The sequence below is a fragment of the Mya arenaria genome, chromosome 6 (assembly GCF_026914265.1).
Source record: "Mya arenaria isolate MELC-2E11 chromosome 6, ASM2691426v1".
NCBI lineage: Eukaryota > Metazoa > Mollusca > Bivalvia > Myida > Myidae > Mya > Mya arenaria.
In genome coordinates, this window is record NC_069127.1 from 42754759 (window position 1) to 42776799 (window position 22041).

Consider the following 22041-nt stretch of genomic DNA (forward strand, 5'->3'; position numbering starts at 1 on the left):
ACCTTGCATATAAGCCTCCAATATTACAGTTCTATTAACTCTCTTTACAATGACAGGGATGTAATTTTGAACTCGTTTTCATTGTCTACGGTTATAATACGTAAATTGTTTAAATTAGGTTCTCGGGAGCTCATACACACCTAAACATTTCGCTTGGAAGAACCCAATCTCATTAATATCTAATCATGACCTCCGCTTCATGTTGGAGCCGGAGAGGGGATCGTGCAAGTGGTGGGAGCCACCGTTGACAGTATTGACTGTTCGGGGTTCACCATGGGCCCACTGTGAGTCAATATCGGCCAGCGGCAAGTCGGAATACTTTGACGCATTTGCGGAAGCCAACCTTAAGATTTTCGTAGATGACTTGGGCATGGTTCTAATATGTTATTATTGTATAGATGAAAAAAATGACAAAACTGTGACAACAAGATTATGTTTGAAAGTGTTCTGCCGGGACATGGTGCTTGTGATGCATACATCCTAAGTACCAAATACTTGTAGAGACACTGTAATGACGCATTCCGGAAAAAGCCACTTAAACCGCGGCGGGACGAAATTCAAACAGACAATGGTCTGATGCAATGTGGAGATAAATATGGAGATATGTTGGTTAGCTGGATATTTTATTGTTGGTATGAAAAAAATGTTTATATTATTTTGACATTTAAAAAATAAAGTAAAAAACGTTATAACTAAAATGATCCATTCTAATTTATTTATTTTAAAATATGAATACAACAACAATCGTCGACTTTGGCTGCTAAATTCGCTGTAGCTTGCTCATCAATTTAAAATAGTTTAAAGGAACTTCCTCACAGTCCATCAGGTAAAAAAACAATATGATTTTGAGTATTGTAAAACTTTCCTAACAATGGTAAGTCCTCATAAGAAGATCTGATTTATATTTTAATATTTTATTCTTAAATATTTAAATATATGACAGAATATACTCCATTTCACCGAAAAGAGTTAGACACAGTGAGTTACGCTAAAACTTCATAACTATTTCTGTTCAAATAAGAATCATCCAGGAACAGATTCATTATACTAGTAAAATTAACACCATTCAAATATTAATAATATAATTTGTAATCATATAATCAAATCATGAAATCAGTGAAAGAAGTATTTCAAAATTTAAGAACATTAAAAGAAACAAATTTTATAATAAAACTGTAATGAATAATTTACGAAAAAAAATCCTTAGAATATAACCCACATTCAGCCAAAGAAAATGCAGATAGGGATTCATTAAGTACTACTGGCTGAATAATTCAGAATTTCAAAACTTTCGCGGGTGTTTTCAGGTTCATCCGATACATACTCCCTGCGTCGGAGTTTGCGTTGGCAGTGGGGCAACCAATGAGGTTGAATTCAAAGTCAGTAAGATGATCTGAAGTAAAATCTTTATGATTTAACTAAGCTTACTCCGCCCATTCTTAATAATTAAGATTTTACTTCATATCATCTAACCATAACTTAGACATCCCGTAAGGCTTAAAACATTTGATAGGTCGATTAGGAGAAATATTGATCTTTCATTTTAGTTTCTATTCAAAATGAAGGATGGATTTCAAATGAACAATTTTCTATCAAAAAGACATTTGAGGGATTTTTTAAAACCTTTCAATTAAACCACATATGAAGCGAGATAAAGAGTTGGATCCATTTCAGCAAGTTTTGATATAAAAATTCACTAGGTACCATGGTGCTTTGAAAATGCAATTGTATATACTTGTACTTGTATGCTTTTTAAAGTTGCTCCATGCATTATATCTTAAACACACACCAACTCTTATTAATACTATACATTTCTGTGCTGTTTGTTAATTTTGAAATGATGTTTTCCTGATTTCCATTTGTAGGTCTGCTACAGTCTTGCATCGACGCCAACACCCTGGTAACACGTAGCGTCCAGCGCGGGGAGGACATCATTCTGCCGTGCCGTTTGGCTGATGGTATGGACCCTGAAAAGGTATCAGTACGTTGGAAATCATCCAGGGAGGCTTACCTCACTTCCGGTAGTCGTGTCCTCAAATACGTGAGCCAGATTGAGGTCGTCAAGACGTCCACGATTGAATGGAATCTTCGGATTAAGTCCGTCACGGACACATTCGCGGCAAATTACACGTGCATGGCTGACCAAAAAGTACTGCTGTCTAACGTACAGCTGTTAATCTTGGTCGCTCCTAAGATAGACTATGGCAGTACAAGCTCACCGGAAGTGAGCGTAGATGAAGGCGGTTCGGTGGAGCTCACGTGCGCGTTTACTGGTGAGCCGGTTCCGAGAATTACGTGGTTAAGAGGTGACAAAAAACAGGCAACCGGCATCACGGGAAGAAAACTGGTTCTGCGTGACGTCAAGCGTTACGCTACCGACGTCTACACGTGCCGTGGAGAAAATTCTGTCAGAGACGAGGAATATGCTATCAATCTTACCGTGAAGTTTCCTGTCGAAGTTGAAGTTATGGATAAGACCATTGAGGTCGCGACTGGAGGTATGTTTACATTATCGTGTTTCGCGCAAGGGGAACCGTTGCACGAGACGTACTGGATTGACAAAAGTGGAACAAAGGTGACGGCAACAATGTGGAGATATAAATTTGACTTGGAGCCCGTAGGTGCACATGTACCGGCTAAATTCGTTACCTTGGGTACAACGTATAACTTGACCGCTTCCGACTTCGGAACGTACACATGCGTGGCGGAAGGGGAGGGACCTGATGCCAGGGCAATCGTGGAGGTCGTTGAACTTAAGGATTCCAAAGCTAACCCCAAGAATGAAAATGTGATCAAATATAACTGACTTGCAATTAAGATATTAAAAAAAGCTGAAACGTAGTAGACGTAGTTGTCAATTTGAAGTCGATGGCTTAACTAGATCATTTTGGAAGTCAAGGAGTTTCATGATTGAGGACACTTTAGACTGTTTCACTATTAAAGTGTTTTAATGCAAAATAGAAATAAAGTAAACATGTCTCAAAAAATAACATGTTATTTCGATAATTGTTCGTGATCATATTTTAGTAAACTAGAGATTGTTTTTGTTTTTTTTGAAAAGCGCTTGTCTCCCCCATTGTGTGGTCGTAGGTGAGAATTAATCAATGATGGACATGAATTTTATACTTTTGGACTAGAATCGAACAAATATATGGGTCATCTACTGGTTATGACCAATCTGCAAACCATGTATGAGTTCCAGGGCTTAAAGAATGAAAATCCTGGGTCCAAGCGGTCTAAAGTTATTGAGCGGAAAGAAATACGTATGGACTGCTGACCAACAAATTGTTTTTCACTTAAAGGTCACTGTGACCTTGACCTACTGACCTCAACATCAAAACGGGTCATCTACTGATCGAGACCAACTAACAAACCAAGTATGAAGTTCTTGGACACCAGCTTTCTTTAGTTAATCAGCAGAAACCGTTATTTTATCTCAAGGTCAACCTTTGACTTACTGGTCTTAAAATTAATAGGGGTCATCTACTAATCATGACCAACTGGCATACCAAGTATGAAGTTCCTGTGTGCAAGCGTTCTTTAGTTGTAGAACGGAAACCGTTTTCTTTCACCTCACGGTCACTGCGACCTATGCAACGACCTTGGCCTTTGACCTTCTGATCCTAATATCAATAGGGGTCATCAACTAGTCATGACCAACTGGCATACTAAGTATGAAGTTTCTAGGTGTAAGTATTCTTTAGTTACAGCGGAAACCGTTTTTTCACCGAAAGTTCACCGCAATATTGGCCTTTGACCTACTGATCTCAAAATCAATAGGGATGATCTACTAGTCATGGTCAACTGGCAAACCAAGTATTAAGTTCCTGGGTTCAAGAGTGTTCTTTAGTTAGTATTTGAAACTGTTTTTCCCTCAAGGTCACTGCGACATTGACCTTTGATCAACTGGTTCCAAAATCAGTAGGTGTCATCAACTAGTCATGACCAACTGGAATACCAAGTATTAAGTTCCTTGTTCAAGCGCTGTTTAGTTGTTCAGCGGGAAACATTTTTTTTCATCTTAAGGTCACCTAGACCTTACCTATTGATCCCAAAAGTGAATACAGGTCATCAACAAGTCATGTTCAACTGGCATACCAAGTATGAATATCCTGGATACAAGTGTTCTAAAGTTATTAAACGGAAACCGTGTTTTCACCTCAAGGTCACCGTGACCTTGACCTTTGACCCTTTAATCTCAAAATCCATAGGTCTCATCTACTGGTCATGACTAACATGCATACCAAGTATGAAGTTTCTGTGTGTTAGCGTTCTCAAGTTATTGAGCAGAAACCAAGTGTGACGTACGGAATGACTGACGGACGGACAGGGCAAAAACAATATGTCTCCCCCCATTCATTAGGGGTGACATATTAAACATTAAAAACTAGAGCCTTCAAAGGAGTGATGAATACGCCCGATTGCCGCCTGGACACAGAAATGACAAACTATTTTTTTGAAAAGAAGTCGTAAGATGAACAAGTAAGAAAGCAAGATGTACAAGTAAGAAAGCAATATGAACAAGTAAGAAAGCAAGATGTACAAGTAAGAAAGCAATATGTACAAGTAAGAAAGCAAGATGTTCAAGTAAGAATGCACGATGTTCAAGTAAGAAAGCAAGATGTACAAGTAAGAAAGCGAGATGAACAAGTAAGAAAGCAAGATGTACAAGTAAGAAAGCAAGATGTTCAAGTAAGAAAGCAAGATGAACAAGTAAGAAAGCAAGATGCACAAGTAAGAAAGCAAGATGTACAAGTAAGAAAGCAAGATGAACAAGTAAGAAAGCAATATGTACAAGTAAGAAAGCAGGATGAACAAGTAAGAATGAACGATGTTCAAGTAAGAAAGCAATATGTACAAGTAAGAAAGCAGGATGAACAAGTAAGAATGAACGATGATCAAGTAAGAAAGCAGGATGAACAAGTAAGAATGAACGATGTTCAAGTAAGAAAGCAATATGTACAAGTAAGAAAGCAAGATGAACAAGTAAGAAAGCAATATGTACAAGTAAGAAAACAAGATGAACAAGTAAGAAAGCAATAGTACAAGTAAGAAAGCAAGATGAACAAGTAAGAAAGCAAGATGTACAAGTAAGAAAGCAAGGTGTACAAGTAAGAAAGCAAGGTGTACAAGTAAGAAAGCAAGATGAACAAGTAAGAAAGCAAGGTGTACAAGTAAGAAAGCAAGATGTACAAGTAAGAAAGCAAGATGAACAAGTAAGAAAGCAGGATGAACAAGTAAGAAAGCAAGGTGTACAAGTAAGAAAGCAAGGTGTACTGTTACAAGTAAAACACCAAGATGTACAACTCAGAATGCAGGATGTAGAAGTCAGTAAGCAAGATGTGATTTTTGCCTCAATACCTTTCCATAGCCTCGGTTGACATTAGCTTTTTTGGGGTGAACAAAATATTCTATCACCCTCCATTGCATTTGATATTTATATAGTAAAGTCGATCCCCGTTGGCTCGAACACTCAGGGACCTTCGAAAATACATCGAGCCCCGGATAATTCGAGCCGAGTGAGAATTCTTACTTTCAATATATAGAATTCGGTCCTTTACATCCAATTCGAGCCAAGCGAGTTCGAACCAGCGGTAGCGGTATGCATGACATTTATGAGACATAACGGAATAACGAATGATGACTATATATAATTTACTTATTTTATAAAGGCAAAGTCACGTGAAGTATGACGGTTGTAATTTCTCCACCCATGAGTTAATGAACGGTTACGCCAAACCTACTGGTTATCATTCTTATATTGAAATTATTAAACGTGTAAAACATAGAAATAAACTATTGAGAGGGGACAAGGTTAGATAATGAACAGGGATAAATTAAAAAACACAAGCGTGCATACACAGTCGACACTCGCTATGTCGAACTCTGTTATCTCGATGTCCTGGTTATGTCGAACTTTTTGCAAGATTTTCGATTAAATTATACACTTTCTATATATTTCGGTTATATCGAATGTCTGTTACCTCGACGTATGTTAGAGGTCCCAACGACTTCGACATAGCGAGTTTTTACTTTAAGTTGTAGGTGATTGATATGTGTACGCAAGTTGGTTATTGCACCGTTGAGATCCTACCACTTGATAAAGTGACGACACAACGTTATTGAAATTATACACGAGGGCTTCAGCACAAAAACATTATTTAAAGGGATGCAGGTAACTGTTTTGTACTGGCAATGTTGTCATGGGCAACGTCTAATAAAAAGCGAGCGGTATAACTATAAGTGTAAATTTATACGCGTTGTAATTTATCCACACGATAATTAATGAACGGTTAAGTCAATTCCGTTTGTTACCGTTCCGATATTTGAGTTAATGTGAGGACGAAAACAAAGGAAACACTTTGCAGTATGGTGCAATCTATCACAATATAGTCAAGTCAAGTCAAGTCAAGAATTTATTTTGTAAATAAAGGCCACCGGACCAAAATATATTTCAAACTAGTATAAACATCATACGTAATGCTTATAGTTGTGTCATAATACATGAGATGAAAATGTGTTCAAAAAGAATAATTATTCTTATTCCTTTATACATTTCTTAAGAAGAAATATGTACTCTGCTAATTTTCTTATTGTGTTAAAGTCATTTGTGAATAATAGGACATAAAAACTATTCATATCACCACTAGATTCATAACAATTTAACAAATATTGATTCCTTATATGTGTATATCTATTACAAAGAAAAAAGGCATGATATTCACAATCAATGTCAAATATATTATAGTTGAGTAGACAGTATTGCATAAACGATTATGCAGTGCAATGCTTAAGTGCCTTCCAAGTTCAATATGCAAATCATGATTAGAACATCTTAAGTGAGCATATCAACAACATAAGTGGCGTTGTTGTGAAGTATCCCGGAAAAGGTCATTTGCCTGGAGTGAGAAGGACTCCGAACAATCACTCATTCACAACAATGATCTGATGGCTTAGAAACAAGAAATATGGGAATAAATATGGAGAGGGTTTTGTTGGCTGGATTTTTCCTCATTGGTAAGAAACTGTGCTGAATTGTTTTTATTCTTTTAGCATTTAAAGATAACTGTTATATTCGTTCTAATAAAGTTTTCTATAAATACGACACAATTGTTGGCATTGCTTCTTAGTTAGATCCACTATGACGTTTTCCCTTCATCCATACGAGTTCGACCCTGAGACCTAGTACCTTGACCTTGAACAATTCATAAATAAGATTGTATTTTAACATTAAATTATTTATAGCATTGTTCAAACATGAGTTTAACATTAGTTTAGTATTGTCAGGTTCACCCCTTTTTACATAATAATATTTCCTATATGGGCGGATTGGTTCACGCAGATATGTATTTAGGGAAATGTTAAAATGCACATGCTATTGGGTCTAATTTTTATGGAATTGATAAATGCCCTATTTTCATTCAAAGCTTGTGTTACGTTTTCCTTTCATCCGGCATACGAGTTCGACCCGGCCTTGACCTTGGAGAAAGTAGTTATTGTTTCTCGCCCATTCACAACATTTCAAAGTTTTATTAGATCAAACAGCATCAATCTAAATGTTGAGTGTACTTCTGATAAATTGCTGGTAACATAATCACCAGAAGGTAAAGTAAGAGTTATAGACACAAAATACTATCTGGTTATACAGCATCTCTGATTGAAGCGATCCTGCAGATGTAATCGTGTATTTATACTGGTTTGGTAGACTTTTTAATAGAAATAATTCGATTCAAGGGATATAGGTATTGTTCATGCTTACTGTTACTGAATATGTAACTGGAAAAACTTATTCAAAGAAAAACATTTTTATAACCAGATAACTTGGGGTTTTTCGTATGTGATACAACCAATTACTGTTCCTACTACGAATTACTTATTCATATGATGCTTATCTTGTCATTATCCGCTTTCAGCTCTGCTACTGTCCGGTAGCGACGCCAAACCCATAGAGGTTACAATCTCCGCCCGCCGCGGGGTGGAAGTTTTGCTGCCATGCAGCCTGGATTCCGATATGGACCCCGACAACGTTTCCGTACGCTGGAGTTCATCAAAGGACTCTTTCATCACTTCCGGTTTACGTGTCCTCAAATACGTGAACCAGATTGAGGTCGTCAAGATGTCCAAAATGGAATGGAATCTTCTGATTAAGTCCGCCACGGACACATTCGCGGCAAATTACACGTGCATGGCTGACCAAAAAGTACTGCTGTCTAACGTGCAGCTGCTAATCTTGGTCGCTCCTAAGATAGACTTTGGCGGTACAAGCTCACCGGTAGTGAACGTCGATGAAGGCGGCACGGTGGAGCTCACGTGCGCGTTTACTGGTGAGCCGGTTCCGAGAATTACGTGGTTAAGGGGTGACGACAAACAGGCAACCGGCATCACGGGAAGAAAACTAGTTCTGCGTGACGTCAAGCGTTACGCTACCGACGTCTACACGTGCCGTGGAGAAAATTCCGTCAAAAACAACGAGGACTATACTATGAATCTTACCGTGAAGTTTCCTGTCGAAGTTGACGTTATGGAAAAGACCATTAAGGTCATGAAAGGAGGTGTGTTTACATTATCGTGTTTCGCGCAAGGGGCACCGTTGTACGACACGTACTGGATTGACAACAGTGGAACAAAGGTGACAGCAACACCGTGGAAATATAAGTTTGTCGTGGAGCCCGTAGGTGCACATGTACCGGCCAAGTTCGTCACCCTGGAAACCAAACCGGGTACCTTTACCGCTCACGACTTTGGAACGTTCACATGCGTGGCGGAAGGGGAGGGGCACGAGGCAAGGGCAACCGTGGAGGTCGTAGAACTTAAGGAATCCAAATAACCTGCACCAGCTAGCACCAACAACGGAAATGTGATAAAATATGACTGACATGGGTCGCGTTTTAGAAATATTTACAAAAGCTGGACTAAGATATATTTGATGTCGCTAACTTAACTGCATAACTTTGGAAAAGTCAGGGAGTCATTCAGGATTGAGGACCATTGAGACACTTAGCCTGTTTTATTATAAGCGTTTTAACTAAAGATCAAAAATAAAGTAAACATGCCTTAAAATGTATTTTATTTTCGATTATTGTTCACGAGATGTTGTAAAATGAACATTTTGGTTTTTTGACCCAGTACTATCAGAATAATTTGTATATTCGAAAAATCATCAGTTTTAAACCGATAACATTTCTGTCAATAAGTAAGAGCCTTTAAATAAAAATGTTTTTTTATGAGGGTGTTTCGTGTTTATCAAAGTCACATCATTATATTACTAGTATATGAGAGAAATATTAGTTAGTCGGCTGATACGTGAGTTTGAATAACCTCGTGTCGATTGCGTTATGCCAAAGGTGTACCAGAGAAACATGCTATGCCAAACGGGTACCAGAGATACAGGTTATGCCAAACGGGTACCAGAGACACACGTTATGCTAAACGGGTACCAGAGAAACATGCTATGCCAAACGGGTACCAGAGACACATGTTATGCAAAACGGGTACCAGAGAAACATGCTATGCCAAACGGGAACCAGAGACACATGTTATGCCAAACAGGTACCAGAGATGAATGTTATACCAAACGGGTCCCAGAGACACATGTCATGCCAAACGGGTACCAGAGATGCACTTTATGCCCAACGGGTCCCAGAGACACATGTCATACCAAACAGGTACCAGAGATGAATGTTATGCCCAACGGGCCGCAGAGACACATGTTATGCCAAACGGGTACCAGAGATGCATGTTATGCCAAACGGGTCCCAGAGATGCATGTTATGCCAAACGGGTAACAGAGAAACATGCTATGCCAAACGGGTAGCAGAGATACAGGTTATGCCAAACGGGTACCAGAGAAACATGCTATGCCAAACGGGTACCAGAGATACATGTTATGCCAAACGGGTACCAGAAAAACATGTTATGCCAAACGGGTACCAGAGATGAATGTTATGCCAAACGGGTACCAGATATACAGGTTATGCCAAACGGGTACCAGAGAAACAATTGAGGCAAAACGGGTACCATAGACTTAAGTTTCGCCAAACGAGTACCAGAGATACAGGTTATGCCAAACAGGTACCAGAGATACATGTTATGCCAAACGGGTACCAGGTATAACTGTTATGCCAAACGAGTACCAGAGACACATGTTTTGCCAAACGGGTACCAGAGACACATGTTATGCCAAACGGTTACCAGAGATACATGTTATGCCAAACGGGTACCAGAGATACATGTTATGCCAAACGGGTACCAGAGACACATGTTTGGCCAAACGGGTACCAGAGACACATGTTTGGCCAAACGGGTACCAGAGACACATGTTATGCCAAACGGGTACCAGAGACACATGTTATGCCAAACGGGTACCAGAGACACATATTATGCCAAACGGGTACCAGAGACACGTGTTATGCCAAACTGGTACCAGAGACACATGTATGGCCAAACGGGTACCAGAGACACATGTAATGCCAAACGGGTACCAGAGACACATGTATGGCCAAACGGGTACCAGAGACACATGTATGGCCAAACGGGTACCAGAGACACGTGTTATGCTAAACGGGTACCAGAGACACATGTTTGGCCAAACGGGTACCAGAGACACATGTTTGGCCAAACGGGTACCAGAGACACATGTTATGCCAAACGCGTACCAGAGACACATGTTATACCAAACGGGTACCAGAGACACATGTTATGCCAAATGGGTACCAGAGACACATGTTTTGCCAAACGGGTAACAGAGACACATGTTTGGCCAAACGGGTACCAGAGACACATGTTATGCCAAACGGGTACCAGAGACACATGTTATGCCAAACGGGTACCAGAGACACATGTTATGCCAAACTGGTAACAGAGATGCATGTTATACCAACCGGGTACCAGAGACACATGTTATGCCAAACGGGTACTAGAGATACATGTTTTGCCAAACGGGTACCAGAGACACATGTTATGCCAAACGGGTACCAGAGACACATGTTTGGCCAAACGGGTACCAGAGACACATGTTATGCCAAACGGGTACTAGAGATACATGTTATGCCAAACGGGTACTAGAGACACATGTTATGCCAAACGGGTACCAGAGACACATGTTATGCCAAACGGGTACCAGAGACACATGTTATGCCAAACTGGTACCAGAGACACATGTTATGCCAAACGGGTACCAGAGACACATGTTTGGCCAAACGGGTACCAGAGATACATGTTATGCCAAACTGTTACAAGAGACACATGTTTTGCCAAACGGGTACCAGAGATACATGTTTGGCCAAACGGGTACCAGAGACACATGTTATGCCAAACTGGTTCCAGAGACACAGGTTATGCCAAACTGGTACCAGAGAAACATGTATGGCCAAACGGGTACCAGAAACACATGTTATGCCAAACGGGTACCAGAGAAACATGTTATGCCAAACGGGTACCAGAGACACGTGTTATGCTAAACGGGTACCAGAGACACATGTTTGGCCAAACGGGTACCAGAGACACATGTTATGCCAAACGGGTACCAGAGAAACATGTTATGCCAAACGGGTACCAGAGATACATGTTAAGCCAAACGGGTACCAGAGACACATGTTATGCCAAACGGGTACCAGAGACACATGTTTGGCCAAACGGGTACCAGAGACACATGTTTTGCCAAACGGGTACCATAGACACATGTATGGCCAAACGGGTACCAGAGACACATGTTATGCCAAACGGGTACCAGAGACACATGTAATGCCCAACGGGTCCCAGAGACACATGTTATGCCCAAATGGTACCAGAGACACATGTTTTGCCAAACGGGTACCAGAGACACATGTTTTGCCAAACGGGTACCAGAGACACATGTATGGCCAAACGGGTTCCAGAGACACATGTATGGCCAAACGGGTACCAGAGACACATGTTATGCCAAACTGGTACCAGAGATACATGTTATGCCAAACGGGTACCAGAGACACATGTTTGGCCAAACGGGTACCAGAGACACATGTTATGCCAAACGGGTACTAGAGATCCATGTTATGCCAAACTGGTACCAGAGACACATGTTATGCCAAACGGGTACCAGAGACACATGTTTGGCCAAACGGGTACCAGAGACACATGTAATGCCAAACGGGTACTAGAGATGCATATTATGCCAAACGGGTACCTGAGATACATGTTATGCCCAACGGGTACCAGAGATACATGTTATGCCAAACGGGTACCAGAGACTCATGTTATGCCAAACGGGTACCAGAGACACATGTATGGCCAAACGGGTACCAGAGACACATGTATGGCCAAACTGATACCAGAGACACATGTTATGCCAAACGGGTACCAGAGACACATGTATGGCCAAACGGGTACCAGAGACACATGTATGGCCAAACGGGTACCAGAGACACATGTTATGCCAAATGGGTACCAGAGATACATGTTATGCCAAACGGGTACCAGAGACACATGTTTGGCCAAACGGGTCCCATAGACACATGCATGTTATGCCCAACGGGTCCCAGAGACACATATCATGCCAAACGGGTACCAGAGATGAATGTTATGCCCAACGGGCCCAAGAGACACATGTTATGCCAAACGGGTACCAGAGATGCATGTTAGGCCAAACGGGTACCAGAGAAACATGCTATGCCAAACGGGTACAGGAGATGAATGTTATGCCAAACGGGTACCAGAGATACAGGTTATGCCAAACGGGTATCAGAGAAACATGCTATGCCAAACGGGTACCAGAGATACATTTTATGCCAAACGGGTACCAGAGATACAGGTTATGCCAAACGGGTACCAGAGAAACAATTGAGGCAAAACGGGCACCATAGACTTATGTTTCGCCAAACGGGTACCAGAGACACATGTATGGCCAAACTGATACCAGAGACACATGTTATGCCAAACGGGTACCAGAGACACATGTATGGCCAAACGGGTACCAGAGACACATGTATGGCCAAACGGGTACCAGAGACACATGTTATGCCAAATGGGTACCAGAGATACATGTTATGCCAAACGGGTACCAGAGACACATGTTTGGCCAAACGGGTCCCATAGACACATGTTATGCCCAACGGGTCCCAGAGACACATATCATGCCAAACGGGTACCAGAGATGAATGTTATGCCCAACGGGCCCAAGAGACACATGTTATGCCAAACGGGTACCAGAGATGCATGTTAGGCCAAACGGGTACCAGAGAAACATGCTATGCCAAACGGGTACAGGAGATGAATGTTATGCCAAACGGGTACCAGAGATACAGGTTATGCCAAACGGGTATCAGAGAAACATGCTATGCCAAACGGGTACCAGAGATACATTTTATGCCAAACGGGTACCAGAGATACAGGTTATGCCAAACGGGTACCAGAGAAACAATTGAGGCAAAACGGGCACCATAGACTTATGTTTCGCCAAACGGGTACCAGAGACACATGTTTGCCAAACAGGTACCAGAGATACATGTTACGCCAAATGGGTACCAGAGATACATGTTATGCCAAACGGGTACCAGAGACACATGTTATGCCAAACGGGTACCAGTGAAACATGTTATGCCAAACGGGTACCAGAGACACATGTTTGGCCAAACGGGTACCAGAGACACATGTTATGCCAAACGGGTACCAGAGACACATGTTTGGCCAAACGGGTACCAGAGACACATGTTTTGCCAAACGGGTACCAGAGACACATGTATGGCCAAACGGGTACCAGAGACACATGTTATGCCAAACTGGTACCAGAGACACATGTAATGCCCAACGGGTCCCAGAGACACATGTTATGCCCAACCGGTACCAGAGACACACGTTTTGCCAAGCGGGTACCAGAGACACATGTTTTGCCAAACGGGTACCAGTGACACATGTATGGCCAAACGGGTACCAGAGACACATGTATGGCCAAACGGGTACCAGAGACACATGTATGGCCAAACGGGTACCAGAGACACATGTATGGCCAAACGGGTACCAGAGACACATGTTATGCCAAACGGGTACCAGAGACACATGTTATGGCCAAACAGGTACCAAAGACACATGTTATGCCAAACGGGTACCAAAGACACATGTTATGCCAAACTGGTACCAGAGATACATGATATGCTAAACGGGTACCAGAGACACATGTATGGCCAAACGGGTACCAGAGACACATGTTTGGCCAAACGGGTACCAGAGATACATGTTATGCCAAACGGGTACCAGAGATACATGTCATGCAAAACGGGTACCAGAGACACATGTTTGGCCAAACGGGTACCAGAGACACATGTATGGCCAAAATGGTACCAGAGATACATGTTATGCCAACCGGGTACCAGAGACACATGTTATGCCAAACGGGTACTAGAGCTACATGTTATGCCAAACGGGTACCAGAGACACATGTTATGCCAAACGGGTACCAGAGACACATGTTTGGCCATACGGGTACCAGAGACACATGTTATGCCAAACAGGTACTAGAGATACATGTTATGCCAAACGGGTACTAGAGACACATGTTATGCCAATCGGGTACCAGAGTCACATTTTATGCCAAACGGGTACCAGAAACACATGTTATGCCAAACGGGTACCAGAGACACATGTTATGCCAAACGGGTACCAGAGACACATGTTATGCCAAACGGGTACCAGAGACACATGTTATGCCAAACGGGTACCAGAGACACATGTTATGCCAAACTGGTACCAGAGACACATGTGATGCCAAACGGGTGCCAGAGACACATGTTTGGCCAAACGGGTAACAGAGACACATGTTATGCCAAACGGGTACCAGAGACACATGTTATGCCAAACGGGTACCAGAGACACATGTTATGCCAAACGGGTACCAGAGACACATGTTATGCCAAACGGGTACCAGAGACACATGTATGGCCAAACGGGTACCAGAGACACATGTTTGGCCAAACGGGTACCAGAGATACATGCTATGCCAAACTGGTACCAGAGACACATGTTATGCCAAACGCGTACCAGAGACACATGTTATGCCAAACTGGTACCAGAGACACATGTTATGCCAAACGGGTACCAAAGACACATGTTTGGCCAAACGGGTACCAGAGATACATGTTATGCCAAACGGGTACCAGAGACACATGTTTGGCCAAACGGGTACCAGAGACACATGTTATGCCAAACGGGTACTAGAGATGCATGTTATGCCAAACGGGTACCAGAGATACATGTTATGCCAAACGGGTACCAGAGACACATGTTATGCCAAACGGGTACCAGAGATACATGTTTCGCCAAACGGGTACCAGAGACACATGTTATGCCAAACGGGTACTAGAGATGCATGTTATGCCAAACGGGTACCAGAGATACATGTTATGCACAACTGGTACCAGAGACACATGTTATGCCAAACGGGTACCAGAGAAAAATGTTATGCCAAACGGGTACCAGAGACACATGTTAAGCCAAACGGGTACCAGAGACACATGTTTGGCCAAACGGGTACCAGAGACACATGTTATGCCAAACGGGTACTAGAGATGCATGTTATGCCAAACAGGTACCAGAGATACATGTTATGCCAAACGGGTACCAGAGACACATGTTATGCCAAACGGGTACCAGAGATACATGTTTCGCCAAACGGGTACCAGAGACACATGTTATGCCAAACGGGTACTAGAGATGCATGTCATGCCAAACGGGTACCAGAGATACATGTTATGCCCAACTGGTACCAGAGACACATGTTATGCCAAACGGGTACCAGAGAAAAATGTTATGCCAAACGGGTACCAGAGACACATGTTAAGCCAAACGTGTACCAGAGACACATGTTTGGCCAAACGGGTACCAGAGACACATGTTTTGCCAAACGGGTACCAGAGACACATGTTATGCCAAACTGGTACCAGAGACACATGTTTGGCCAAACGGGTACCAGAGATACATGTTATGCCAAACGGGTACCAGAGACACATGTTATGCCAAACGGGTACCAGAGACACATGTTATGCCAAACGGGTACCAGAGACACATGTTATGCCAAACGGGTAACAGAGACACATGTTTGGCCAAACGGGTACCAGAGACACATATTATGCCAAACGGGTACTAGAGATGCATATTATGCCAAACGGGTACCAGAGACACATGTTATGCCAAACGGGTACCAGAGACACATGTTATGCCAAACTGGTACCAGAGACACATGTTATGCCAAACGGGTGCCAGAGACACATGTATGGCCAAACGGGTAACAGAGACACATGTTATGCCAAACGGGTACCAGAGACACATGTTATGCCAAACGGGTACCAGAGACACATGTTATGCCAAACGGGTACCAGAGACACATGTTATGCCAAACGGGTATCAGAGACACATGTATGGCCAAACGGGTACCAGAGACACATGTATGGCCAAACGGGTACCAGAGACACATGTTATGCCAAACGGGTACCAGAGACACATGTTTGGCCAAACGGGTACCAGAGACACATATTATGCCAAACGGGTACCAGAGATACATGATATGCCAAACTGGTACCAGAGATACATATTATGCTAAACGGGTACCAGAGACACATGTTTTGCCAAACGGGTACCAGAGACACATGTTATGCCAAACTGATACCAGAGATACATGTTATACAAAACGGGTACCAGAGACACATGTATGGCCAATCGGGTACCAGAGACACATGTTATGCCAAACGGGTACCAGAGACACATGTTATGCCAAACGGGTACCAGAGATACATGTTATGCCAAACTGGTACCAGAGATATATGTTATGCCAAACTGGTACCAGAGATGCATGTTTGGCCAAACGGGTACCAGAGACACATGTTATGCCAAACGGGTACCAGAGATACATGTTTCGCCAAACGGGTACCAGAGACACATGTTATGCCAAACGGGTACTAGAGATGCATGTTATGCCAAACGGGTACCAGAGATACATGTTATGCACAACTGGTACCAGAGACACATGTTATGCCAAACGGGTACCAGAGAAAAATGTTATGCCAAACGGGTACCAGAGACACATGTTAAGCCAAACGGGTACCAGAGACACATGTTTGGCCAAACGGGTACCAGAGATACATGTTATGCCAAACTGGTACCAGAGACACATGTTTGGCCAAACGGGTGCCAGAGACACATGTATGGCCAAACGGGTAACAGAGACACATGTTATGCCAAACGGGTACCAGAGACACATGTTATGCCAAACGGGTACCAGAGACACATGTTATGCCAAACGGGTACCAGAGACACATGTTATGCCAAACGGGTACCAGAGACACATGTATGGCCAAACGGGTACCAGAGACACATGTATGGCCAAACGGGTACCAGAGACACATGTTATGCCAAACGGGTACCAGAGACACATGTTTGGCCAAACGGGTACCAGAGACACATATTATGCCAAACGGGTACCAGAGATACATGATATGCCAAACTGGTACCAGAGATACATATTATGCTAAACGGGTACCAGAGACACATGTTTGGCCAAACGGGTACCAGAGACACATGTTAGCCCAAACGGGTACCAGAGATACATGTTATGCCAAACTGATACCAGAGATACATGTTATACAAAACGGGTACCAGAGACACATGTATGGCCAATCGGGTACCAGAGACACATGTTTGGCCAAACGGGTACCAGAGACACATGTTATGCCAAACGGGTACCAGAGATACATGTTATGCCAAACTGGTACCAGAGATACATGTTATGCCAAACTGGTACCAGAGATGCATGTTTGGCCAAACGGGTACCAGAGACACATGTTATGCCAAACGGGTACCAGAGATACATGTTATGCCAAACTGGTACCAGGGATACATGTTATGCCAAACTGGTACTAGAGATGCATGTTTGGCCAAACGGGTACAAGAGACACATGTTATGTCAAACGGGTACCAGAGACACATGTTTGGCCAAACGGGTACCAGAGACACATGTTATGCCAAACGGGTACCAGAGACACATATTTGGCCAAACGGGTACCCGAGACACATGTTTGGCCAAACGGGTACCAGAGATACATGTTTGGGAAAACAGGTACCAGAGACACATGTTTGGCAAAACGGGTACCAGACACACATGTTTGGCCAAACGGGTACCAGAGATACATGTTATGCCAAACGGGTACCAGAGACACATGTATGGCCAAACGGGTACCAGAGACACATGTTATGCCAAACGGGTACCAGAGACACATGTTTGGCCAAACGGGTACCAGAGACACATGTTTGGCCAAACGGGTACCAGAGACACGTGTTATGCCAAACGGGTACCAGAGACACAGGTTTTGCCAAACTGGTACTAGAGATGCATGTTTGGCCAAACGGGTACCAGAGACACATGTTATGCCAAACGGGTACCAGAGATACATGCTATGCCAAACGGGTACCAGAGATACATGTTATGCCAAACGGGTACCAGAGACACATGTTATGCCAAACGGGTACCAGAGACACATGTATGGCCAAACGGGTACCAGAGGCACATGTTTAGCCAAACGGGTACCAGAGACACATGTTTGGCCAAACGGGTTCCCGAGACACATGTATGCCAAACGGGTACCAGAGACACATGTTATGCCAAACGGGTACCAGAGACACATGTTATGCCAAACGTGTACCAGAGAAACATGTTTGGCCAAACGGGTATCAGAGACACGTGTTATGCCAAACTGGTACCAGAGACACATGTTATGCCAAACGGGTACCAGAGACACGTGTAATGCTAAACGGGTACCAGAGACACATGTTTGGTCAAACGGGTACCAGAGACACATGTTATGCCAAACGGGTACCAGAGACATATGTTTGGCCAAACGGGTACCCGAGACACATATTTGGCCAAACGGGTACCAAAGATACATGTTATGCCAAACGGGTACCAGAGACACATGTTTGGCAAAACGGGTACCAGACACACATGTTATGCCAAACGGGTACCAGTGATACATGTTATGCCAAACGGGTACCAGAGACACATGTATGGCCAAACGGGTACCAGAGATACATGTTATGCCAAACTGGTACCAGAGATACATGTTATGCCAAACGGGTACCAGAGACACATGTTATGCCAAACGGGTACCAGAGACACATGTTTGGCCAAACGGGTACCAGAGATGTCTGTTTGGCCAAACTGGTACCAGAGACACATGTTATGCCAAACGGGTACCAGAGATACATGTTATGCCAAACTGGTACCAGAGATACATGTTATGCCAAACGGGTACCAGATACACATGTTTGGCCAAACGGGTACCAGAGACACATGTTTGGCCAAACGGGTACCAGAGACACATGTTTGGCCAAACGGGTACCAGAGACACATGTTATGCCAAACGGGTACCAGAGACACATGTATGGCCAAACGGGTACCAGAGACACATGTTATGCCAAACGGGTACCAGATATACAGGTTATGCCAAACGGGTACCAGAGATACATGTTGTGCCAAACGGGTACCAGAGACACATGTTTTGCCAAACGGGTACCAGAGACACATGTTATGCCAAACGGGTACCATAGACACATTTTTTCCAAACGGGTACCAGAGACACATGTATGACCAAACTGGTACCAGAGACACATGTTTGGCCAAACGGGTACCAGAGACACATGTTATGCCAAACGGGTACCAGAGATACATGTTATGCCAAACGGGTACCAGAGACACATGTTATGCCAAACGGGTACCAGAGACACATGTTATGCCAAACGGGTACCAGACACATGTTATGCCAAACTGGTACCAGAGACACATGTTATGCCAAACGGGTACCAGAGACACATGTTATGCCAAACGGGTACCAGAGACACATGTTATGCCAAACGGGTACTAGAGATGCATGTTTGGCCAAACGGGTACCAGAGACACATGTTATGCCAAACGGGTACCAGAGATACATGTTATGCCAAACGCTGTTTGGTAAGTAAATGAACAATATATTAAAGGGAAAAAAACCTGGTAAAACGGACACGATTTCCACATGATCATCTTAACAGACAGGTCCATGATCAATAAATATTGACAATTCTAAACATGCTCAATATTTATTTATATTTTATACAAAAATAATATATGTACACACACATACATATATATGTATATAGTCAATGGAGTTTAATAATTAATGTGAACTCTTGATGCCCTGTGACCCCATAATCACGTTTTGGAAACTTGAAAGATTGGAAAATCGGTCATATCACTTCCGATTTCATAATCAATTGAAACAAAGAAGACAAATTGTAATTTGAATTATTAAAATTTCATTGGTTGTTTTCCAAGATCCCAAAAACGGATGTGGCTGTAGTTTTTCATTACGTAAGGTTTTTACGGATCTACTTGAAATACCAAAAAGGGCATATATTTATTTTTATTTCAGACCGAACTCCGGATTCAACAGTATGAAGATATCATGTGTTTGTACATGCCTAATTGTATTATGTAAGTTCTTTCTTTAATATGATTTTGTGTTACAATCACTTGTTTTGCAAAAACATACAGACAAAACATTAAATGCAATGCGCATACGTTTACATTCAAATTTTGAAAGAACGAGTAAAAGCTAGGTTTACAGCATACGACTGGGTGAGTTTAACATTTATTCCACACGATCGAAGTATTGATCAAAACTATGCCACTAAATAGTTATATATTACCGATACATCAAGTTAATGCAATAAAGCATTGTACACAAACACGAACGGTTAAAATCAAATATATATTTTGTACGCAATAATTCTTCATTTTAATGATTTTAGGTTTGATGGGAGGGCTAGTAGCCTCTCCCACGTCCATAAACTCCACCTCGTACATTGCGCAATTAGACAGCAATGGAACGATGGAGACGCTATCAGCCAGCACGGGAATAACAGAGACGCTAACTTCGAGCTCGGGATTTAATGAGACGCGGTCTACGAGGACGAGATCGGAACCAAAGCTATCTACGAGCGAGGGGGTTCATGAGACGCTATTTACGAGGTCTGGACGTAAATAAAATCTCCATGCGGTTATTTCGCACAGTTTCTTTAAAAATGAATTACTAAAAATCGATATGTTATTCACGTGGACATTCAGTGTTAAACTGATTTATTGGAATATCAATTGGTTTTGTCTATTTTTTGCAATGGATACTCCAGTGATTCAATTCAAGCTTTTAAACTTTTTCTTACTTTGGCTAACAAGATATGCAGGAATGTCGGAGAAACGTTCAAGTTCTACAATGGGACGGTGAATGTGACCATAACGGGGAGCCCGTGTCAGAATTGGATTTGGGTATGATATATTTTATTAATGAATCTAAAGGTGAAAATGAGCTGTATTTCGTTTTTTGATTGTTTTAATTTCGGCAATGCACAACCCATTCATAACATCTTTACTCGCGAATGTGACCTCGATTTCAGAATGTTCCACACGCACATGAATACCATGGTGACGCGAATTTTCCCGGCGGCAAACTTTTGTCGGGACCCAAGCGACAGTGGCTACCTGTGGTGTTATACGCTTGGCGGTAAATGCACGGATGCGAAACAGTGGCTCCAGCTCTTTTAGGAGCTGTGTATAAAAAGGAGCCAATGACACTTCCGAGCTAGAACAAAAGAACGGATATCATCGTAAAACGTAAGTATGACTCGTTATTTTTATCTAATATCACAATTATGAGGGCTTATTTGAGAAATCGGGGAATGCAGTGCCATATAAATATGTTTAATCTTCACACGTATTTGGGTTATTTTGTAAACATATTGTTTATGGAGTTATTAAACCGATTCTCCCATCAAACACATCAATGTTTACAAACGAAAGTAGAACATTTTCACCAATTTTCAGCTGAATTTCACTCAAGAAGCTTACATTTAAGACAAGAAAGACCATTGATGCAAAGCATCAAAGGGCGCCGTTTAATAGTTTATGCATTTGTTATATGTTGAAAAACAAGGAATGTCAAGGCCAACAAGCATATTATGATGCATTGAACCGCATCTATGAAATTTTCAAAA

At 42.3% G+C, this 22041-nt stretch overlaps 2 protein-coding genes and 1 long non-coding RNA gene across 5 annotated transcripts; all 3 read left to right on the forward strand.

Moving 5' to 3' along the window:
• Nucleotides 1-503: 503 nt before the first annotated feature.
• Nucleotides 504-3043, forward strand: LOC128236536 (opioid-binding protein/cell adhesion molecule-like). Of its 2 annotated transcripts, none has more exons than XM_052951453.1 (2): nucleotides 504-632; nucleotides 1866-3043. In XM_052951453.1, the coding sequence occupies exons 1-2, from the start codon at nucleotides 596-598 to the stop codon at nucleotides 2804-2806; spliced, it is 978 nt and encodes a 325-aa protein (XP_052807413.1). In that variant the 5' UTR covers nucleotides 504-595; the 3' UTR covers nucleotides 2807-3043. The 2 variants fall into 2 exon arrangements, with proteins under 2 accessions (XP_052807413.1, XP_052807414.1); XM_052951454.1 differs by lacking the exon at nucleotides 504-632 and adding an exon at nucleotides 1356-1379.
• A 3819-nt stretch (nucleotides 3044-6862) lies between these two features.
• On the forward strand, nucleotides 6863-9224 carry LOC128236491 (protein CEPU-1-like). Its single transcript, XM_052951376.1, has 2 exons — nucleotides 6863-7017; nucleotides 7914-9224. The coding sequence occupies exons 1-2, from the start codon at nucleotides 6969-6971 to the stop codon at nucleotides 8825-8827; spliced, it is 963 nt and encodes a 320-aa protein (XP_052807336.1). The 5' UTR covers nucleotides 6863-6968; the 3' UTR covers nucleotides 8828-9224.
• Nucleotides 9225-20091: 10867 nt separating this feature from the next.
• Nucleotides 20092-21878, forward strand: LOC128236444 (uncharacterized). Of its 2 annotated transcripts, XR_008261359.1 has the most exons (3): nucleotides 20092-21022; nucleotides 21227-21316; nucleotides 21445-21878. It is a non-coding gene; the product is annotated as an uncharacterized LOC128236444 (long non-coding RNA). The 2 variants fall into 2 exon arrangements; XR_008261358.1 differs by having other exon boundaries at nucleotides 21227-21878.
• Nucleotides 21879-22041: the final 163 nt, after the last annotated feature.